Source organism: Microcaecilia unicolor, chromosome 2 (genome assembly GCF_901765095.1).
Source record: "Microcaecilia unicolor chromosome 2, aMicUni1.1, whole genome shotgun sequence".
Lineage (NCBI taxonomy): Eukaryota > Metazoa > Chordata > Amphibia > Gymnophiona > Siphonopidae > Microcaecilia > Microcaecilia unicolor.
In genome coordinates, this window is record NC_044032.1 from 252,731,885 (window position 1) to 252,752,636 (window position 20,752).

Sequence of the window (20,752 nt, forward strand, 5' to 3'; positions counted from 1 at the left end):
CCAGGCAAGAGTTTTGCCAGTCTATTTGCCAGTATCTTTGCATATAATTTAAGATCACTATTTAATAGGGAGATTGGTCTATATGCACTGACGTCAGTGTCTTCCTTCCCAGGCTTTCGTAATAAAATTATTTTTGCTATATTAAGGGAGTCTGGCATTGTCCCAGTTGAGATCATGTGGTTATATAAATCTAACAGAGGGGGTGTGACCTGCTCCTGCAGGATCTTATAAAATGCTACACTAAACCCATCCGGCCCTGGCGCTTTGTGCAAATCACTTTGTTGTAAGGCCAGCATCAATTCCCCTTCCTCAATAGGTTTGTTCAGAGTCTCCCTCTGCTCCTCAGTGATCTTGGGCAAATTTTGGTTTATTAAATATAGGTTACTGTCTTCTACAATATCCGTGGGTTTTGCGTATAGAGCCCTAAAATAATCCCTAAATCTCCCTATAATACCTCCAGTTTCCTTTATGAGATTCCCTCCTCCATCTTTCACTTGTAGGATCCTTGAGGGCCCTTTCTTCCCTTGTACTAACCTGCCCATTAGTGCACCTGCTTTATTTCCATATTGGAATAATTGGTGTTTATAGTACATTTGCGTTTTGTGTGCTCTTTGATGAAGAAGCTCATTTAGGTTTTTCTGGGTTATGAGCAGCTCCTTCTTGTTCTCGTCCGTTACTTCCTCCCCTAATCTCTTCCTTCTCACCCGAACCTCCCTTTCCAGACGGAGGATCTCTATCATCCCTCATTCTCCTAACTCTAGCTCTATAAGCTATTACCTCCCCCCTCATTACAACTTTGGCTGTTTCCCAGTATAGCGCCACCTCCTGTCTGTGACCTCCGTTAAATTGTTGGAAATCCTGCCATTTTTCACTGATAAAAGGCTTAAAATTTGGATCTCTATACAGTTCAAATGGGAATCTCCATCCTCCCCTCCCAAGCCCCCCTCCCGTAACCTGTAATTCAAACCATACCATCGCGTGGTCCGATATCTCGCATGGGCCTATCTCTGCTTTTGGCACTTGGGAAAACAGTGCTGGGGATATGAGAAAGTAATCTATACGGGACTGGGTCAAGTGCGCTCTGGAGGTATGTGTGTAGTCCCTCTGCGAAGGGTGCAATATTCTCCACACATCTATCAGGTTGAGGGCTGAGCAAAGGAAAGGCACACCCCTTGATTGAAATCTATGCTGCAGACCCGGTTTACTACATCTATCCAGCTCCGGATCTATCACCATATTAAAGTCCCCTCCGAGTATTACATTGCCCCCCTGGTATGGGCCCAACAGTTCCAATAATTTGTTATAAAATTTCTTGTCATATACATTGGGTGCATATATGTTGCACAAAATATATGAAGTTGTGCCTATTTCCACTTCCATTATCACTATTCGGCCTTCCTCATCTCGTTTTATTAGTTTAGTTCGCATTTGCAGGCCCTTCCGTATTAGTATCAGCACTCCTCCTTTTTTCCCTTGTGCTGGTGAGCCTACTGCCTGTTCTACCCAACCCTTCTGGAATTTGTTATGCTCTTTATTTGAGAGATGGGTCTCCTGGAGGAATGCTATGTCCGCTCTGTGTCTCTGCAGAGCCTGCAGTACTTTAGTACGTTTCACCGGAGAGGAGATCCCCCCCACATTCCAGGATATTAACCTAATTGGGGTCATCCTCTTGTTTTACAACCATTACAGCATCTGATAACTTTCCCATTCTGAAGAGCGCCCCCCAGCCCCTGGGCACCCTCCTGTCTTTGATCTGCAGTTGCGATCCGTATGCGGCTGTCCAAACCAACAAGGTAAATAATATATATATATAAAAAAAAAAAAAAAAAACCCCTTGCTCTCCTTACTCCTTTCCATGGTTCCCCTTTCCCCTTCCCCATCTTCCCCCTATCCCTCCCTTCCACCACCTCTGTACTCCTTCCTTTCCTGACCTGTTGTTCTCGCTAGAGAACGAGTCACGCCCCCCCCCCCCCTTTCCCCCCTAGCGCTGACATCCAGATTTGATATTTTACCCTTTGTTAATTATAAGTTTCTAACTTTTATACAGTCCTGCTTCCTGTTATACATAGTATTGGCCTTAAATTTACATCTTTTCTATGTGAGCTTAGGCACGGCCTTTGATACAGGGAACTTTGATACAGGTCCCTATAGGGGCCTAGATAATCCCTGCGGTGATATGCATTCTACCTTTCTATATAGTCCTTACAGTTCTGTCAGCATTATAGGTATTTAGTGTCTGGGCTTACTCCAACCAAGCCTTTATCACCTCCTTTTCACTGATCTCCTGGGCTGCTGTTCCGTGCGGCCTCGCTTCCTTCCTCCGGTCTCAGCTCCATTTTGTTAGCAAAGTGTAAGGCCTCCACATGTGAACTGAAGAGGTGTTGTTTGCCCTTGTACTGAATTCTTAGTTTGGCAGGAAACATTAGCGCGAAGTTCGCTCTTTTTTCATACAGGTTCTTGCATACTTCTACAAATTGCCGCCATTTTGTTTTCACCCGTGCGGCTCCTTGTGCTGTCTTTCCGGCTGATTTTTGTGGCCATTCCGACCCGAATCGCTGTTCGCTAGCCGTTGTGCACACCAGGGAGGTTTCCCGAGCCTTTCCAGCTCAATTTTGTGGGTTCTCTACAGATGCGTGCAGCGCTAGGGGAAGTTGTTTAACGAGGGGTCTCGGAGCTCTCTTAAGCGGCGACCTTCCCCTCGCCTAGCATCACGTGACTCAAATTCCAGAGTTTAATTATGCGTTGGGTGAAGAAAACCTTTCTCCGATTTGTTTTAAATTTACTACACTGTAGTTTCATCGCATGCCCCCTAGTCCTAGTATTTTTGGAAAGCGTGAACAGACGCTTCACATCCACCTGTTCCACTCCACTCAATATTTTATATACCTCTATCATGTCTCCCCTCAGCCGTCTCTTCTCCAAGCTGAAAAGCCCTAGCCTCCTTAGTCTTTCTTCATAGGGAAGTCGTCCCATCCCCGCTATCATTTTAGTCGCCCTTTGCTGCACCTTTTCCAATTTTACTATATCTTTCTTGAGATGCGGCGACCAGAATTGAACACAGTACTCAAGGTGCGGTCGCACGGCATTATAACATCCTCACACCTGTTTTCCATACTTTCCTAATAATACCCAACATTCTATTCGCTTTCCTAGCCACAGCAGCACACTGAGCAGAAGGTTTCAGTGTATTTTATCAACGACGACACCCAGATCCCTTTCTTGGTCCGTAACTCCTAACGTGGAACCTTGCATGATGTAGCTATAATTCGGGTTCCCCACATCTGTCTCAATAGCAGACTATGGACTTATCCTCCAGGAACTTCTCCCTTTTTCAAACCCAGATACACTAACCGCTGTTACCACATCCTAACCTGTTACCACATCCTCTGACAAAGAATTACAGAGCTTAACTATTCTTTGAGTGAAAAAATATTTCCTATTTGATTTAAAAATATTTCCATGTAATTTCATTGTGTCCCCTGGTCTTTATACTTTTTGAAAGAGTGAAAAAAATTCATTCACTTTTACCTGTTCTACACCACTCAGGATTTTATAGACCTCAATCATATCCCCACCCCCCCCCCCCCCCCCCCCCCCCCCCCCACACAAGCCATCTCTTCTCCAAGTGTAACAGCCTTAACCTGCCTTTCATCATATGGAAGGAGTTCCATCCCCTTTATCATTTTGGTCACTCTTCTCTGAACCTTTTCTAATTTTTCAGACACGGTGTCCAGAACTGAACACAATACTCAAGGTGAGGTCACACCTAGAGCGATACAGAAGCATTATAATATTCTTGGTCTTATTTTTCATCCCTTTCCTAATAATTCCTAGCATCCTGTTTGCTTTTCTGGAAGCTGTCACACTCTGGGCAGAAAATGTAAGCGTATTGTCTACAATGACACCTAGATCTTTTTCTTGAGTGTTGATTCCCAAGATGAACTCTAACATCAGATAACTATGATTCGGATTATTCTTCCCAATGTGCATCACTCTGCATTTGTCCACATTAAATTTCATCTGCCAGTTGGATGTCCGGTCTTTCAGTTTCCAAAGATCTTCCTGCAATATTTCAAGGTCCGCACTTGTTTTGACAACTCTGAATATTTATTTTTTTTAAGATTTTGCTCACACCTTTTTCTAGGTGAGTTACATTCAGGTACTCTGGATATTTCTCTGTCCCAGGAGGGCTCTCAATCTAGGCTTGTACCTGAGGCAATGGAGGGTTAAGTGACTTGCAAGGAGTGGCAGTGGGATTTGAACCGGCAACCTCTGGATTTCAAGACCGGTGCTCTAACCACTAGGCCAGTAGTTTTGTATCATCTGCAAATTTAATCACCTCACTTGTCATTCTGATTCCCAGATCATTTATAAATATGTTAAATAGCACCGGTTCCAGGGCAAATCCCTGTGGCACTCCACTGTACACTTCCCTTCATTGAGAAAAATGACTACTTAACCCTTCCCCCTGTTTTCTGTCCAATAAGAAAATTAAAAGTCATAGGATAGGAGGCAATATCCTTCTGTGGATTAGCAATTGGTTATTGGACAGAAAACAGAGGGAAGGGTTAAATAGTCATTTTTCTCAATGAAGGGAGGTGTACAGTGGAGTGCCTTATGAGAGACTCTTGAGAAAATTAAGAGTCTCTCATAAGGAACTTTGTCAAAAGCTTTCTGAAAATCTAGATATACTACATCAACTGGCTCACCTTTATCTACGTTTATTCACACCTTCAAAGAAATGAAGCAAACTGGTGAGGCAAGACTTTCCTCGGCTGAACCCATACTGACTCTGTCCCATTAAACCATGTTTGTCTATGTGCTCTGTAATTTTATTCTTTACAATTGTTTCTACTATTTTGCCCGGCCCTGAAGTCAGGCTTACTGGTCTATAATTTCCTGGATCACCCCTAGAATCCTTTTTAAAAATTGGAGTCATGTTGGCCAACCTCCAATCTTCAGGTACTAAGGACGATTTTAATGACAGGTTACATATTACTAACAGCAGAACAGCAATTTCAAGCTTGAGTTCTTTGAGTAACCTTGGATGCCACCCAGTCCAGGTGATTTACTACTCTTTAATTTGACAATTTGGCTCAGTACATCTTCCAGGTTCACCAAGATTTCTTTCAGTTCCTCCGCATCATCACCCTTGAAAACTATTTCCAGTACAGGCAGATCTCTTACATCTTCTTCCATAAAGACAGAAGCAAAGAATTCATTCAGTTTCTTCGCTATGGCGTTGTCCTCCCTGAGCGCACCTTTTGCTCCTTTGTGATCTAACGGTCCCATGGATTTCCTCGCAGGCTTTCTGCTTCTGATGTACTCGAAAAAGTTATTCCTGTGAGTTCCTCTGTGGCAAGTTTCTCTTCATATTCTCCTTTAGCCTTCTTTATTAATGCTTAGTATCTGACTTGCCAGTGCTTATGTTGCTTCTTATTTTCTTCACTTGGGTCCTTTTTCCATTCTTTGAAGGGCAATCTTTTGGCTGTAATGGCCTCTTTTACTTCACCTTTTAACCATAACGGCTGACGTTTTTTCTTCTTTCCACCTTTGTAAATACATGGAAGGCATCTGGATTGGGATTCCAAGATGGTATTTTTGAATAACATCCATGCCTGATTGAGTGTCCTAATCTTTGCAGCCAATCTTTTTAGTTTCTTTATAACCATTTTCCTCATTTTATTATAGTTGCCCTTTCGAAAATTAAATGCAGCTACAGTAGATTTCTTTTGTGGGTTCATCCCAGATAGTAGCTCAAACTTAATCATGTTATGATCACTGTTTCCCAGGGGACCCAACTCTGCCACCTCTTGCACTATGCCCTGCCCACCACCAAGGACCAGATCCAAAATGGCTCCCTCTCTCGTCGGTTCCTGGACCAGCTGCTCCAAGAAGCAGTCGTTTATTACATCTAGAAATTTGATCTCCCTGGCACTATTATAGCATTGCCCAATTTGCCAGCTTTCCTAATCTCTGTAAACATTTCTTCATCCGTCTGTTTGTTCTGTCCCAGCGGACGGTAGTACAGCCCTACAAGAAACCTCCTTCCCTTCACACATGGAATTTCTATCTATAATGATTCCACACTGCTATTTGTGTCATGTGGAATGTTTATTTTATTTGACTTGATTTCCTCTTTAACATATAGCGTGCAGTGTGGGTGGTTAAAGGAGTGGTGATGGCACTCTCGCTGTTATGTAATTTCAAAAATATCATGCATTTGATTGTCAAGTTTCTTTCTTTCTTTTTTTTTTAAACACATATGTGTATTGACACATACCTTACAGCTTCCTTGGTGCAGATGTAATGTGTGCACCTCCTTTCTCTAGGTACTTTTAGGTGCTCAGTTACAAAATCACCTCCTGGAAGGTACTTTTATAACAGGCCACCTAAAATGTGCATTAGGTATATGCAAGTAACACCAGTTTTCAAAGGGAAGGTTTGTTGATACTCTTCCTTTGAAAATTATCCCATGGGTCTTAAGAACATAAGAGTAGCCATACTGGGTCAGACCAATGGTCCATCTAGCCCAGTATCCTGTTTTGCAAACAGTGGCCAAGCCAGGTCACATGACACCAATCCTGGGGCAAGCAGTTGCTTCCCCATGTCCATCTCAACAGCACACTGGCTCTTTGTCACACAAATTTACCAGTTTATTTTAAAGATATATGCACGTATTTGTGACCCGCTGAGTGAAAAGGTACTAAAAGTGGGGTAGAGAGATCAACTGCATAATCCTAACCCATTAAGAAATGAGAAACATTTATCAATTTTAAAAAAATGGGGGGGGGGGGGGGGGGGGGGGAATAGCAAGTTTGCAGTTTTTAGCCTGTAGAACATGATAAAAATCAAAGTGTGAAAAAAATTGCACAGTTACATTCTACTGACCCTATAGTACACAAACACAGTAACATAGTAGATGATGGCAGAAAAAGACCTGCACGGTCCATCCAGTCTGCCCAACAAGATAACTCATATGTGCTACTTTTTGTGTATACCCTACTTTGATTTGTACCTGTGCTCTTCAGGGCAAAGACCGTATAAGTCTGCCCAGCACTATCCCTGCCTCCCAACCACCAGTCCCGCTTCCCACCACCGGCTCTGGCACAGACCGTATAAGTCTGCCCAGCACTATCCCCGCCTCCCAACCACCAGCCCCGCCTCCCGATCTTGACTAAGCTCCTGAGGAACCATTCGTTCTGCACAGGATTCCTTTATGCTTATCCCACGCGTGTTTGAATTCTGTTACCGTTTTCATTTCCACCACCTCCTGCGGGAGGGCATTCCAAGCATCCACTACTCTCTCCATGAAAAAATACTTCCTGACATTTTTCTTGAGTCTGCCCCCCTTCAATCTCATTTCATGTCCTCTCATTCTACCATCTTCCCATCTCCGGAAAAGATTCGTTTGCGGATTAATACCTTTCAAATATTTGAACGTCTGTATCATATCACCCCTGTTTCTCCTTTCCTCCAGAGTATACATGTTTAGTTCAGCAAGTCTCTCCTCATACGTCTTGTAACGCAAATTCCATACCATTCTCGTAGCTTTTCTTTGCACCGCTTCAATTCTTTTTACATCCTTAACAAGATACGGCCTCCAAAACTGAACACAATACTCCAGGTGGGGCCATATCAACGACTTATACAGGGGCATCAACACCCCCTTTCTTCTGCTGTTCACACCTCTCTCTATACAGCCTAACAACCTTCTATCTACGGCCACCGCCTTGTCACACTGTTTCATCGCCTTCAAATCCTCAGATACTATCACCCCAAGATCCCTCTCTCCACCCGTACCTATCAGACTCTCCCCGCCTAACACATACGTCTCCCGTGGATTTCTATTCCCTAAGTGCATCACTTTGCATTTCTTTGCATTGAATTTTAATTGCCAAAAATGAAAGTTGCCCAAATTTACCCCTCCAAACTTTTATAGCCTTTATCTTTATTTGTAACCCCACTTTTGGTACCTTTTCGCTCAGTGGGTTGTATTTTGTAAATAAAAAAAAAAAAATGCACAAGTCCCAGTCCTGTCTCCAGGTCAGCTCAGGTCATATGTATGCACATAAGTTTAAGCAAGCATTTTGCAGGCAAGTTTAGAAAAAATGCTGTTTCTGCATGCAATACACTATTGCAGCCACAGAAATGCCTTTTAAAATTAACTCCTAGCGCAATAAGAATCCAGGGGCCGAACATGCCTTGGAAGTGAATTATGTGCCGATAGGAAGAAGGGCTTTTAATCATCCAAGAACTGCACTAAAATGGTATTTATGATAAAAATCCTTGAGCTGATGTATGTGGTATCAGGTGAAAAGTATGAAAGGAAAGAACACAGGAAGAAGTAGAAAGCTGATAGCAAGATACACAAGAAGGTATGTAGCCCTACCTGGTGGTGGACATAAGAGTTACAGCCGTAACACCAGACAGAGAGGTCTGAGTAGCTCAACACGATGAGGTGTCCAGAATTCAGGCTATGGGCCAGCATATGCTCATTCACATACCGGCCACAGTATACCTGGGGAAAAGGGAGAGATGAAAGGGATTAAAAAGAACAGGTTAGGAAGCTCCAGACCCAGCTTTCCCCTGCTGAGAAAATTTACCTCGTAGCACACTAGACAGACCCAGTTCTCAGCACTGCCACACTCCCCGCAGGCCTGCAGCACATTCAAGCCAGAAGAGGGAACTGGTTGCACTGACTCTAGATGAGGGCACCAGGGCAGTGGAGTCACCGCATACAATGTTCCCTGTGTAGAAGAGAGGAGAACATCACACAGCTTGGCCAATACATCTCACTCCTGCCCCAAAGGTGATTACATAGCATGCATATACTAATTGTTAATAGGTTATTGATCTGACAGAGCATAAACAAAACAATTACTTGTGTTATACTAAAATAGCCATTTCCCTGTGCGCACTAATGCTAGAATGGTTTTCTAGTAATTTTTAGACCTCTCATTTTCCAGCTTCTCTTACTACTGCTAAATCTGCTACTACAGGAAGTTACCAGACTTTCAGAATGAAGACTTCTTTTCAACCTTCAAAACCTCCACGGACCCCCCCACATACTTCACTTTAATTTTTACATGTATTTACATGACAATGTCTTCTGCCCCTCCCCCCACTGAGATACACAGCGCCCACACTCATAGCAAATAACATGCACACTTGATCCTGATCTGTCTGCCATTTTCAGGACACAGACCACAGAAGTCTTCCCAGCACTGGCCTTATTTCTTAACTACTGGAGTTATCATCGAAGCCAACTCCAGCCCATCATAAACAACATCAGCAGCCAAGAAGTCTTAAATTTTGTTTTGATTCCACCCTCTGTGTCTGTATCATATCTCCCCTGTATCTCCTTTCTTCCATGGTATACATATATTCAGGTCTTCAAGTCTCCTCTCATATGTCTTTTGATGCAAACTCCATCATTTTTGTCACCTCTCTCTGAAGTGCTTCAAGTATTGTATTGTGTGTGTGTGTGTGTCTTTAGTAGAATATGTCCTCCAAAACTAAACACAATACTCCAAGTGAAGTCTAACCAATGACTTGCACAGGAGCACTAACACCTCATTTCTTCTGCTTGTTATGCCTCTCTCTGCAGCCTAGCATTCTTCTAGCTCAGCCACCATATTTTCACATTGCTTCGCCACCTTGAGATCCTCAGTCACTATCATCCCAAAGTCCCGCTCCCGGTCTGTGCATATCAGTCTCTCACCACCTAGCACATAAAACCCCTTTGGATTTCTACACCCCAAGTGCATCACTCTGCACTTCTTTGCATAAAATCTTTAACTACCAAATATTAGACCATTCTTCTAATTTTTGTAGATCATATCTCCCATGGCCACTTCCTCCAGATGTGCACTCTTCGTGTCATCTGCAAAAAAGTAAACTTTTCCTTCTAACCCTTCGGCAATGTCACTCCCAAATATACTGAACAGAACTGTTGGGGAATTGAGGCCAATTCTCTGAGGGACCTATCTAAATTAGCAATATACTTATCTATACTGTCTAATAACACACATATATCTTCCAGGTTAATTCTACGATCCATCCTGGGCTGATATTTCAGTGGTCTTCCTCACTCCTTTAAATGAAGAAAAGGGCCGAACAGTAATCTGACCAAATCACTTTACCCGTCTCTCCAACTTCCATGGGCCTCTACTGATTGTCACCCATTAGGAATGATTAACAAATCTTACAGATGGCCCCCACTGAGTGTTGGTTCCCAATTTAACAAAATTAATTCAGCAGTACACAGAAATTTAGTTCTGGACATTTAATACTGTCCAGATGAAGCCTAAAATCTCCAATTATTACCAACTCTGAAGTCTTCAGTCACTGTTCCACTAACAAAAATAATGCCATGCATAATTGTACTATTCCCCAGTGGGATATACATAATTAAGAATGGCAGTAACTGTTATCTCCTACCCGCATAAAATTCACCCCTACACCGCCTGTCTCAATAGGGTATTTCTGCAATTTAAACTTAGCCCCTAAAATAATTGCTACTCTTCCCCCCTTGTTTTTCTTTGTAAGAGCAAATGTAGAATACTAAAACTTCCAGGACCTAATATAGGGACAACACTAATCCTCTTACATACAAATTTCCATGAGAAATCTAACTTCTTAGCCACAACCAAATCTCTAATTATCAAAGCTTTATCACAGAATGAGGGTCAACGTAAGCTTAAAAATCTCCCTAACTCTTCCTATTGGGACTAAGATCAAATTCTTCCTTCTCCCCCTCCCTCTGACTACTCCCTATTAGAAAGAAACATTGTTGACTTCCTGTAACCACCTTGGTCTCTACCTCCTCCACTCCCAGGACAAACCTTAAATTATAGCAGGATTCTGTTTTTGTAAAAAAAATTGGGTTAAAAGGGTTAAGTTAATGTACCCCCTCCCCAATACTACTGGTATATCCAATGACATGCTTCCAGTCCCACAAGGTGGTGTAGAATAAATATAACTCGTATATAGGCAATAGACAATTACAGCAGTAAACACATTCAAACAGTAGACATTGTGGCATAGTATGCTTCTTGCAATGTCAACACAATACACATTAACATTTCTTACAGGCAGTATAGGGTGTAAGCAGAGGTGAAGTGGAACACAGACAGAAACTTTGCACCTCCTTTCTCTACAGGAAAGGGAGGGGGCAAAGTAATCATGCAGATTTAAAAATGTTATTTAGTTCAAAGTGTTTTATTCCAGCCTAAATACTCCTGGTTAGTAGAGCTAGAACTATGCAAGCTGTCAATACCCCCCCCCCCCCCCCCCCCCCCCCCCAGTTTTGACCTTTTGGAGGGCAATTTACAATACAGACCAATTTGCCCAGGTAAAATGGCTTTGAAAATTATCCTCAATTTTAACTCACATCATGCACACACCTTAAAGATTGTCAAACACATAATTTTTAGCTTTGAGATGTTAATTTTATTTTCAGTTTAAAGATTTCAGCCTCGCTTTTTCTGAGATAAATCCCCAAAGCTCTGACTGTAATTTAGTCATTTACATGTAGATGTGGTCACATACGTGTATAAATGAACTCTTATAGAAAAAGAAAAATCTGACTGGCACAAAAGTAACACTTGGAAATCCTAGCACATACTTTGCTGGTGGGCATGCACAGGGATGGAGTTTGAGCAGAGCATGGGTACTGTGTGTAAGTAAGCACATCAATTATAAAATACTATAATTTACACAATTACTTGAGAAACATTGGTGCAGACAATTTACAACAGTCCTAGAGCTTGTGTAATGTCCGTACCTCCACTTATACTAGCATTTTATAAAGACAGATTTCTTCTTGTCTTTATAAACTAGACTTCACATTAGGTGACTTAAAAAGCACTTTAACTAGGTGTCTCCTTATACAATTATTTCCCATATGTCTTATTTGCTGGTTACTAATTTTATTAACGAGGCCCAATATTGTCCTCTTTCACCCATTCCCTGCACTTTCCACAGGAGCTGATTAGAAGCCTTTCCCCATAATCTCTCCTGCAGGCTCCATCATACCATATAGCTATAGTGGCCTCTTTAGCTGGTGATATTAATTCTGGTCACCTGCCACCTGCTTTTATGTTTAACTCCTTTTTATTAAATTCAACACATAAACAGCACTGTACACAAAGATGTTCTTCAATTATATCTTCCTATCCCACCCTCTAGAACCTCCCCCCCTTCCCCAACCTACTAGCTAAGTATCACAGGTATTCAAGTCATACAGTCTTGTCTATACAAGTTCTTAATTTAGAATTCTGCTTCTTCCTTCTCTGTCAGAGCAGATAAGTTAGCTTTGGTTAAAGTTTTAGATAATTTCTGTTAGGTTTCTCTTAAAAAAAAAAACCCAATATGACTTGTTTGATCACGTCTAACATCACTCAGCAAGCTTGTTGCACGTACCTTGCACTGAGACTGGTTTTTCAAATAAGTTTTAGTCCTCCTTGGTTCCCTTCTTCTCCGATATATATACACTGAACTTTCTCTGCAGTCCCATCTCATGATTATCTACCAGAGATCCTTTCCTGTCATCCACAATGCCCCCCCCCCCCCTTGTTCTTCCGATGCACCTCAATCTTGCTGTCTCTCAACAGGACAAATCTCAGATTGCATAGCAGTTTTTGTCAGCTTTCTTCTCTGCCTCCCACCACCACTTACCGAATTTGCTTCCGGATTGTTCTTGAACAAATGAGCCAAGGTACCTAAGTTTCCAGGGCCGCTCCTGCCACTAGCCCCCTCTAATTGCTCCTCCTCCTTCAAATCACCAACCTGCAACTGATAGGGACGTACAGTTTACAAATGGGAGCATTCCTTTCTGTGGCAACAAAGTGGAGGAAACATATAGAGCACACTTACCTCTGGAGTCTGCTCCTTTACCTCTCTGGCCCCATCGCTGCCCTCCATTTCTTTTTCTGATACGTACCCTGCTGTAACCAAGCCAGGAGAATCTGGGATGGATCTGGATGTTGCATGGAGCCAAACCTTTTTCCTTGCCCCACCCACTGGTGTAGAGCAAATGTTCTGATGGGCAGAGGTGGAGTCAGTAAGGCTTGATAAAGTGCCAGGAGAGTCTTGCCTCAGGTGAAGGGATTCCAGAGAGGTGCAGATCTGCTCAGCAGGCTGCACATCCCTTGCCTCCTCATTCTGCCCTATAACCTCTGTTGACAGCTGCTTCTTGTCATCCTTTACTCCGTTGGAACTTCCTGGGGTAGCTGGAGACTGCTGACTCCTCAAGATGGCAGACTGTTCACCACAATATTGTACATTCTTGACAGATGGAATCTGATGTTCCCTTGTCTCCTCCACTGGCATCCCTTTGTCAACATTCCCAGGGGTTACTGGTGGAGCTGATGACCTCAGACTTCTTTCTTGAACCTTCTCAGGGGAGGCAAGCAATTTCTGTCCTTTCTTATCATACTTCCCGGCAGCTGCCAGCGACTCCTGACCCCTGCTATCTCCTTTCCCAGAGGTGGATGAATATGCTGGTGACAGTTGAGATTTCCCATCCACCTTCTCAGTGGTTACTGGTTGTGCTGGTGAACTCTTAACACTTTCTTTCTGCCTGTTCACTTTAGGAAAGGGGATCTGATCTTTGATGGGACTATGTGAAAGACTTCTGGTTACTGCTGGTTCTTCACCAAGGGCTTTAGGGACTACATGCAAAGGAGAAGAAGAATGCAAACTTTTACTAACACACAGTTTAGAATTTAAAAAGAGTGCAACACTTAAGCTATAGAATATAATGTAATTTGGGCTGATATTATAGCTGGGTTAAAAAAAACAAACATATGGACAGTTTTCAGGAAGATGGTCCATTAATTATTAGCTAGACAGACATGGGTTATCGCCACTTCTGACTCCTGGAATGACCAACACGAAATGGCCATTCTTATTTGAATCTACCAACTGGATTTACTGGACCATTGGTCTGACTCGGCATAGCATGTCCTATCATGCACTCCCTTGCTCTGTGAAAATGTTCTTGATGCGTTAAAACAGCAAAACAAAAAGAAAAAAAATGCAGTAAGTTCAGGTGACAGTTAATCTTATTTGTCAAAAATTATGGAAATCTTACTGTTATAAACCTGAGATAACAAATGTAACTGAGCCCCATACAAGCATTACTAGTGCACCCAACAGAATTTCTTTTTATCATCCATTTCTTTTTTTAAACTTCTTTAAAAAGTCAGGAATGATGGATACAGCCTCTCAGGGAACACAATAGAGGAGCAATGACACATTACTTTTACTTCACTTCTTCTCAACGGGTGTCCCTCCAGTCTGAGCATTTCTGGAACTAGATAACACCCTAACGAATATAAATAACAGCAAAACTTTCAGTTTGAAAGGAATGGTCATGGGAGCTGACTGGAGGAAACTGATGGTAAGGAAATTCCTGTTGTATTACACTGCCTGGACAAACAGCAACAGGAAAGCACCTCTATGGAAATCCAAAGGAGACAGAGAAAAGTACAGAATGCAACACAAGTAGCAGTTTCGGGAGTGAGTAAAAGAAGATCCCACACAGATGCAAATCCAGGAGAACACCTTTATTGACACCAACAAAGACCCGATACGGGGCCATCTTGTGACACTTTTGGAGTTTACTGCGGCTAGCACTGTTTTTGCAGTTTTACTTATTGTGATTGCAGTATATATATGACATTGAACTAAGATTGTATATTTGCAACATTTCTTTTCACCGACCAGTGTCTCTTCAACCCCTGAGGCAAGCAGGGTTGTCCCGCCAAAACACAGCCCCGTGTCGGGTCTTTGTTGGTGTCAATAAAGGTGTTCTCCTGGATTTGAATCCATGTGGAATCTTCTTTTACACACTCCCGGAGCTGCTACTTGTGTTATATTACACTCCCCATCAGTCATAGGCATTGCTACAGAGTGACAAATGCCACCCCGAAAAATTGCCTTGCCGCCCCAACCAGAACAAGCACCCATAAGCTGCATGCCATCTCCTCCTCTCTCAAACCCTCCCCCCACCACTACCACCACCCTCGATCTGGCATCTCTCTCTCTCTTTCAAATTCCCCCTCCAGAATGCCTGGCTATCTTACAACTTGTTTTTCCTCTAGAGGTCACCGGTAGCGGTAGAGAGTCACATATGCTGCCTGTGGTCTGCCTTGGTGCCTTTCCTCTGCTGCTGCGTGCTGACTGTGCACATAAACCAAAGTTGCATCAAAGAGAGTGGGACACAGTAAGTGACCTCTAGAGGAAAAACAAGTGATAGCTGGGGGTGGGGAGAGTGTTTGAGAGGGGGAGATGCCAAATCAAGAGTGTGTGTGTATGTGTGTGTGTGTGGGGGGGGGGGGGGGGGGGGGGGTTGATAAGAGGAGGAGATGCCAGATTGAGGGTGGAAGATACCGGATTGCATTGTGCTGGTTCTGGTTGGGATGGCATAGTAATTTTTTCAGGTGACATTTGCCAACCCAATTTGCCCCATAGTGATGGCCTATGGAATGGGACACTGCATACAGTAGATAGTAAGAGAAGGGGGCTGGATACTAGGAACAGCTGAGTGACAGGAAGTGAAGATGTCTGCAAATGTGCTTCAGTCACCACCACTGCTTGCAAGGAATGGGCTGTAATACGTGGAATGTCAGAGATGAACGCGTCTGCAGCATGAATGTAGTAGTGACCTCTGGGTGACTGAGCTATATGAGGAAAGGTTGTGAGGGTATATCCTCAGATGAAGTCATCTTTAAGTAGTGGGGAAATAGTTCTTCTATAACCCAAGGTATGGAGTAAATCTATGATAGTCGCTAGACTGTGGAGGTGGACAGAAAGTTGGAAGAACTGACTGGTTGATATGGAATTCCAACACCACCTTTGGTAAAAGCTTTGGGCATGTTTGTAAGAGAACTTGTTACTATGTTACTTTAACATGAAGAATCTGGGTATATGGCTTGTAGTACACAAGCGCCTGCATTTCTCCAATCCTTCTAGCAGACATCAGTGTTACCAGAAACAATGTTTTCCAGGAGAGAAATTTGAGATCAGAAGATGCCATGGGCTCAAATGGAAAGTGCGACAAGGATTCCAGGACTAAATTGAGATTCCAAGCTGGGGTAGTGTATCTTATTGGAGGGACAGGTGTAGTAGGCCTTTTAAGAAATGTTTGACAATGAGATATTTTATCAATGAATAACCGTCGATGGAATCGTGAAAAACAGATAATACTGCTATATGAACTTTGATTGAATAATAAGACAAACCTGAGTTTGAAAGGTGCAGCAAATAATCTAGAAAACTGAGCAGAGGGTATGAGTCCAACTGAAGCGGTGTACACCAGTGTTGGAATCACCTTCATTTTGATGCGCAAGATCTTTTTGTAGAATCTTTTCCTGTAGCTGAAAGAAGTTGAAGTACTTCTTCAGAAAAACTGAGGCCACTTACAGATATGGCTGGATCAACCACTCTATTAGGCGAAAATAACTGAGATTTGGATGTAGTTTGCCAGCCCTCTGCGTTATCAAATTCCAATGCAACAGAAGAAAAAATGGTGGTCGCAAAGACATTTGGAGAAGTAGAGGGAACCACGGTTGTCTTGGCCAACAGGGCACAACTAAAATTAGTCCAGTTGCTATGTGGTGTGCCTTTTGTAGAGTCCCTGAAATGAGAAGAATGGGGGAATAAACAAACAAGAGGCCCTGATGCCACTGGATTTGAAACGCATCTTCCATGGCTCTTCTTGGATCTGAATACCTGGAGCAGAATTGGTGACATTTGCTATTGTGTGGGGATGCAAAGAGATCTATTAAAGGATTTCCCCGCTTGTGAGTAAAAGGTACTGAGTAAAAGTGGTCTTCAAGGACCACTCATGTAGCTCCAGCCAATGGTTAAGGAATCTGCTAACGTATTCTGCTTCCCCAACAGGTATGACGTGATTACATGGGACTCAAGTCAGATTACAAATCTCCATATCCTAACAGCTCCCTGCAGAGGGTCTGGGACCCCATCCTTCCCTGCTTGTCGATATACAACATTGCAATCTGAGTGCCTGAACGCACATGGATGACTTGGTGGCGTGTGTCTGAAAAGCCTGAAGAGCCAATCGAACTGCCCTCAGTTTTAGAAGACTGATACTGTTGTATCACTCCTGTGTTGTCCTTTCTCCCTGTGTATGCAAATCGTTCAAGTGTGCACCCCACCCGATTTTTGTCCATCAGACCCAACTATTCAAATCACGACTGACACATCAAAAAAGAGCACCCTGCATGATGAAGAGCAGCCTTGATGTGGTGATTTAACAAGACTTTGGTGGACAGAGACTGTGTAAATCGGTACCAACAATCTTTGAAATGCCACTGAAGGGGCCTAATATGAAGTCTGGCTAGAGCACTATATGAACAGCTGTTGCCATGTGTCCTACCAGGATGAAGATGGATCTTGCCTGCTATAGAAACAAAGAAACATGACAGGAGATAAGGGCCAAACAGCCCATCCAGTCTGCCCTTCCTCAGTAACCACTAACTCCTTTTCCTAAGGGATCCCACATGCCTGTCCATGATTCCTTCCATTCTACCTTCCACCAGGAGGCCATTCTACGCATTCACCACCTTTTCTGTGAAGGAATATTTTCTTAGATTCCTCCTAAGCGTATTTCCTCTTCTGCCCATCAGCTGCATGTTGCCTTTAATATCAGGCATTCTCTGTATTCCATATGGACTCCATCTGGACAATAATTGGCTATGCCCACGAGTGACATTGTTGGACAGCACGTCCATTGAAATGGGGGTCCGATGCCAGAAGGAGCATACCAACAAAATCACCTTGACAAAGAAGCACAACTAAGGACGCTCCTTTGGGCAGACTAGAGGCTACTGTGGTATGCAGAAACATTGCTCTTTAATACAAGAGGATGTGTCTGATCCTTATTATATCAGGTAATGGACGTTATGGAAGTCTTGCCCCTAGAAGTCAGTTGTTCAAAAAGTAACACAGAAACATGACAGCAGATAAGGGCCAAATGGCCCAGCCAGTCTGCCCTTCCCCAGTAACCCTCCTTTTCCTAAGGGATCCCAAGTGTCTGTCCCATGCTTTCTTAAATTCTGACACAGTCTTCGTCTCCATGACCTCCTTCTTACACTAAAGATTCTTATATATTTTGACATCCTCTTTGGAGCCACCTCACTTTTTTGCTTTGCTTTTTAAAATCAGTGATACAGAACTTAATAATTAATGGCTTACACTACACTAATGAATTACATTTAAGACTACCAGAATCATTAGGGAGTGAATGAAGGACCGGGAGAATAGGAGCATAAGAACAGCCACACTGGGTCAGACCAATAGTCCATCTAGCCCAGTATCCTACAGGATTTTATTTATTTATTTTTATTTATTTGCATTTGTATCCCACATTTTCCCACCTATTTGCGGGCTCAGTGTGGCTTACAATACATTGTAAAAATGGAAGTGCAGTTGGTTGCAGTACAATTATGGGTTACATTGTGAAGAATTATATAAGACAGAGTAAGTTCAAGATATTCTTAGGGGATCGAATAGTGGATTATAACAGGGGTGAGTTGAGAGGGGGGAAACATAATCGAGGGAATAGGGAGGTCTGACAAATTTGGTCAGTAGGTAGGGTTTAAGCACGGGAGTTGAGGTTCAGAGAGTGTATTGGTGCGCGTCTATGAGATTGCATGGGCTTTATGTGTTTTGATCTTTGCCGTAGATTTTCTCGAAGAGATAAGTCTTTAGTAGTTTGCGGAAGTCGGTCAGTTCGTAGGTCATTTTCAGACTGCGGGGTAGTGTATTCCAGTATTGTGTGCTCATGTATGTGAAAGTCGATCCGTGCAGTGCTTTGTATTTTATGCCTTTGCACTTAGGGAAATGGAGATTGAGGAAGGTTCGGGACGATCTTTTAGCGTTTCTGGGTGGCAGGTCAATTAGGTCAGACATGTATGCAGGGGCTTCACCGTGAATGATTTTGTGGACTAAGGTGCATACTTTAAAAGTGATGCGTTCCTTGAGTGGTAGCCAGTGTAGTTTCTCCCGTAAGGGTTTTGCACTTTCGTATTTTGGTTTTCCGAAGATGAGTCTGGCTGCTGTATTCTGTGCTGTTTGAAGTTTCTTCAGTATTTGTTCCTTGCATCCTGCATATAATGAGTTGCAATAGTCCAGGTGACTGAGTACGAGTGATTGCACTAGACTACGGAAAACAGATCTTGGAAAGAATGGTCTAATTCTTTTCAGTTTCCACATGGAGTAGAACATTTTTTTTGTTGTGTTGTTTGCATGAGTCTCGAGAGTTAGGTGGCGGTCGATGGTGACTCCAAGGATTTTTAAGGTTTCTGAGATTGGCAGATTTAGTTTAGGTGTGTTGATGGCAGTAAATTTATTCGTGTTGTATTGGGAGGTAAGTATGAGGCATTTAGTTTTTTCTGTATTCAGTTTCAGTCGGAATGCATCTGCCCAGGTATTCATGATGTGTAGACTTTGGCTGATTTCGTTAGAGATTTCATTGATGTCTTTTTTGAATGGTATATATATCGTTACATCATCGGCATATATATGTGGATTGAGGTTATGGTTAGATAAAAGTTTTGCCAGGGGGGTCATCATTAGATTGAAAATAGTTGGTGAGAGGGGGGATCCTTGCGGTACTCCACAATCAGGTGTCCATGCAGCTGACGTAGTTGAGTTTGATGTGACTTGATATGAACGTGTGGTTAAGAACCCCTTGAACCAGTTTAGAACATTACCTCCTATGCCAAAGTATTCGAGAATGTTTAGTAGGATTTCGTGGTCTACCATATCAAAGGCACTCGACATGTCAAATTGTAGTAGGAGTATATTGTTGCCGGTTGCAATCATTTGTTTGAATTTGGTCATTAGGGTGATTAGCACTGTTTCTGTGCTATGATTTGACCGGAATCCTGATTGGGAGTCGTGTAGTGTGGAGAACTTGTTGAGGTAGTTTGTGAGTTGTTTGGTAACCATCCCTTCGGTTATTTTAGTTATTAGTGGTATGGATGCTACTGGTCTGTAGTTTGTTATTTCGCTTGTGTTTTTCTGTGTGTCCTTGGGTATTGGGGTGAGTAGAATGTTTCCTTTTTCTTTTGGGAAAAGTCCGTTTTGTAGCATGTAGTTCATGTGGTTAGTTAGGTCTATTATGAATTGTTGGGGGGCTGATTTCATGAGGTTGTTTGGGCAGATATCTAGTTTGCATTGGGATTTGGCGAATCTCTTGAGCGTTTTAGAGATTAGGTCTTCTGATAATAGTTCGAATTCGGTCCAGATCCTGTCTGCTGGGTATATTCCGTCTTCTGGGTCTAGACAACTTAGGAGTGTTGTGTATTCCGTGGGGCTGGTGGGTATTTTGAGCCGTAGTTGTATGATTTTTTCCTTGAAGTATTTCGCGAGGTCATCGACCCCTGGTGTATCTTTGCTGTTGGTTGTTACTGGTGTGGTGTCAAGCAATTTGTTTACGAGATAGAAGAGTTTGTGTGTGTCTTTATTAGCAAGATTCCATACTACCAATCCCAGGACAACAAATGGCTTCTCCCATGTCTGGGATGATCCCCGGGATACTATGCTGGGTATTGGATGTGATGGGTTTAAGGCTTATTATTAGGGAATATTTTATTAAATGGGCTACTAAACCTAGCAGCAAGAGAACAGCAGGACTACATGACCACTCTTCCCCAACAATTCAGTCTCAACTTACAAGATTACGCAGTCTGTTACAAAATCTGTGGGCACAATGTGC

The 20,752-nt window shown here is 42.7% G+C and overlaps 1 protein-coding gene across 11 annotated transcripts in view; it reads right to left on the bottom strand.

Annotated features, from left to right (window-relative positions):
• HDAC6 (histone deacetylase 6) overlaps window positions 1-20,752 on the bottom strand; it is a 129,768-nt gene that overhangs the window by 4,739 nt on the left and 104,277 nt on the right. For all 11 annotated transcript variants that reach the window (XM_030193921.1, XM_030193920.1, XM_030193916.1 and 8 more), the window contains 4 exons: window positions 12,880-13,676; window positions 12,682-12,798; window positions 8,607-8,750; window positions 8,393-8,521 (listed from right to left, as the gene is read on the bottom strand). In XM_030193921.1, the coding sequence (XP_030049781.1) occupies window positions 8,393-8,521; window positions 8,607-8,750; window positions 12,682-12,798; window positions 12,880-13,676 (1,187 nt within the window). The remainder of the gene's footprint in view (window positions 1-8,392; window positions 8,522-8,606; window positions 8,751-12,681; window positions 12,799-12,879; window positions 13,677-20,752) is intronic.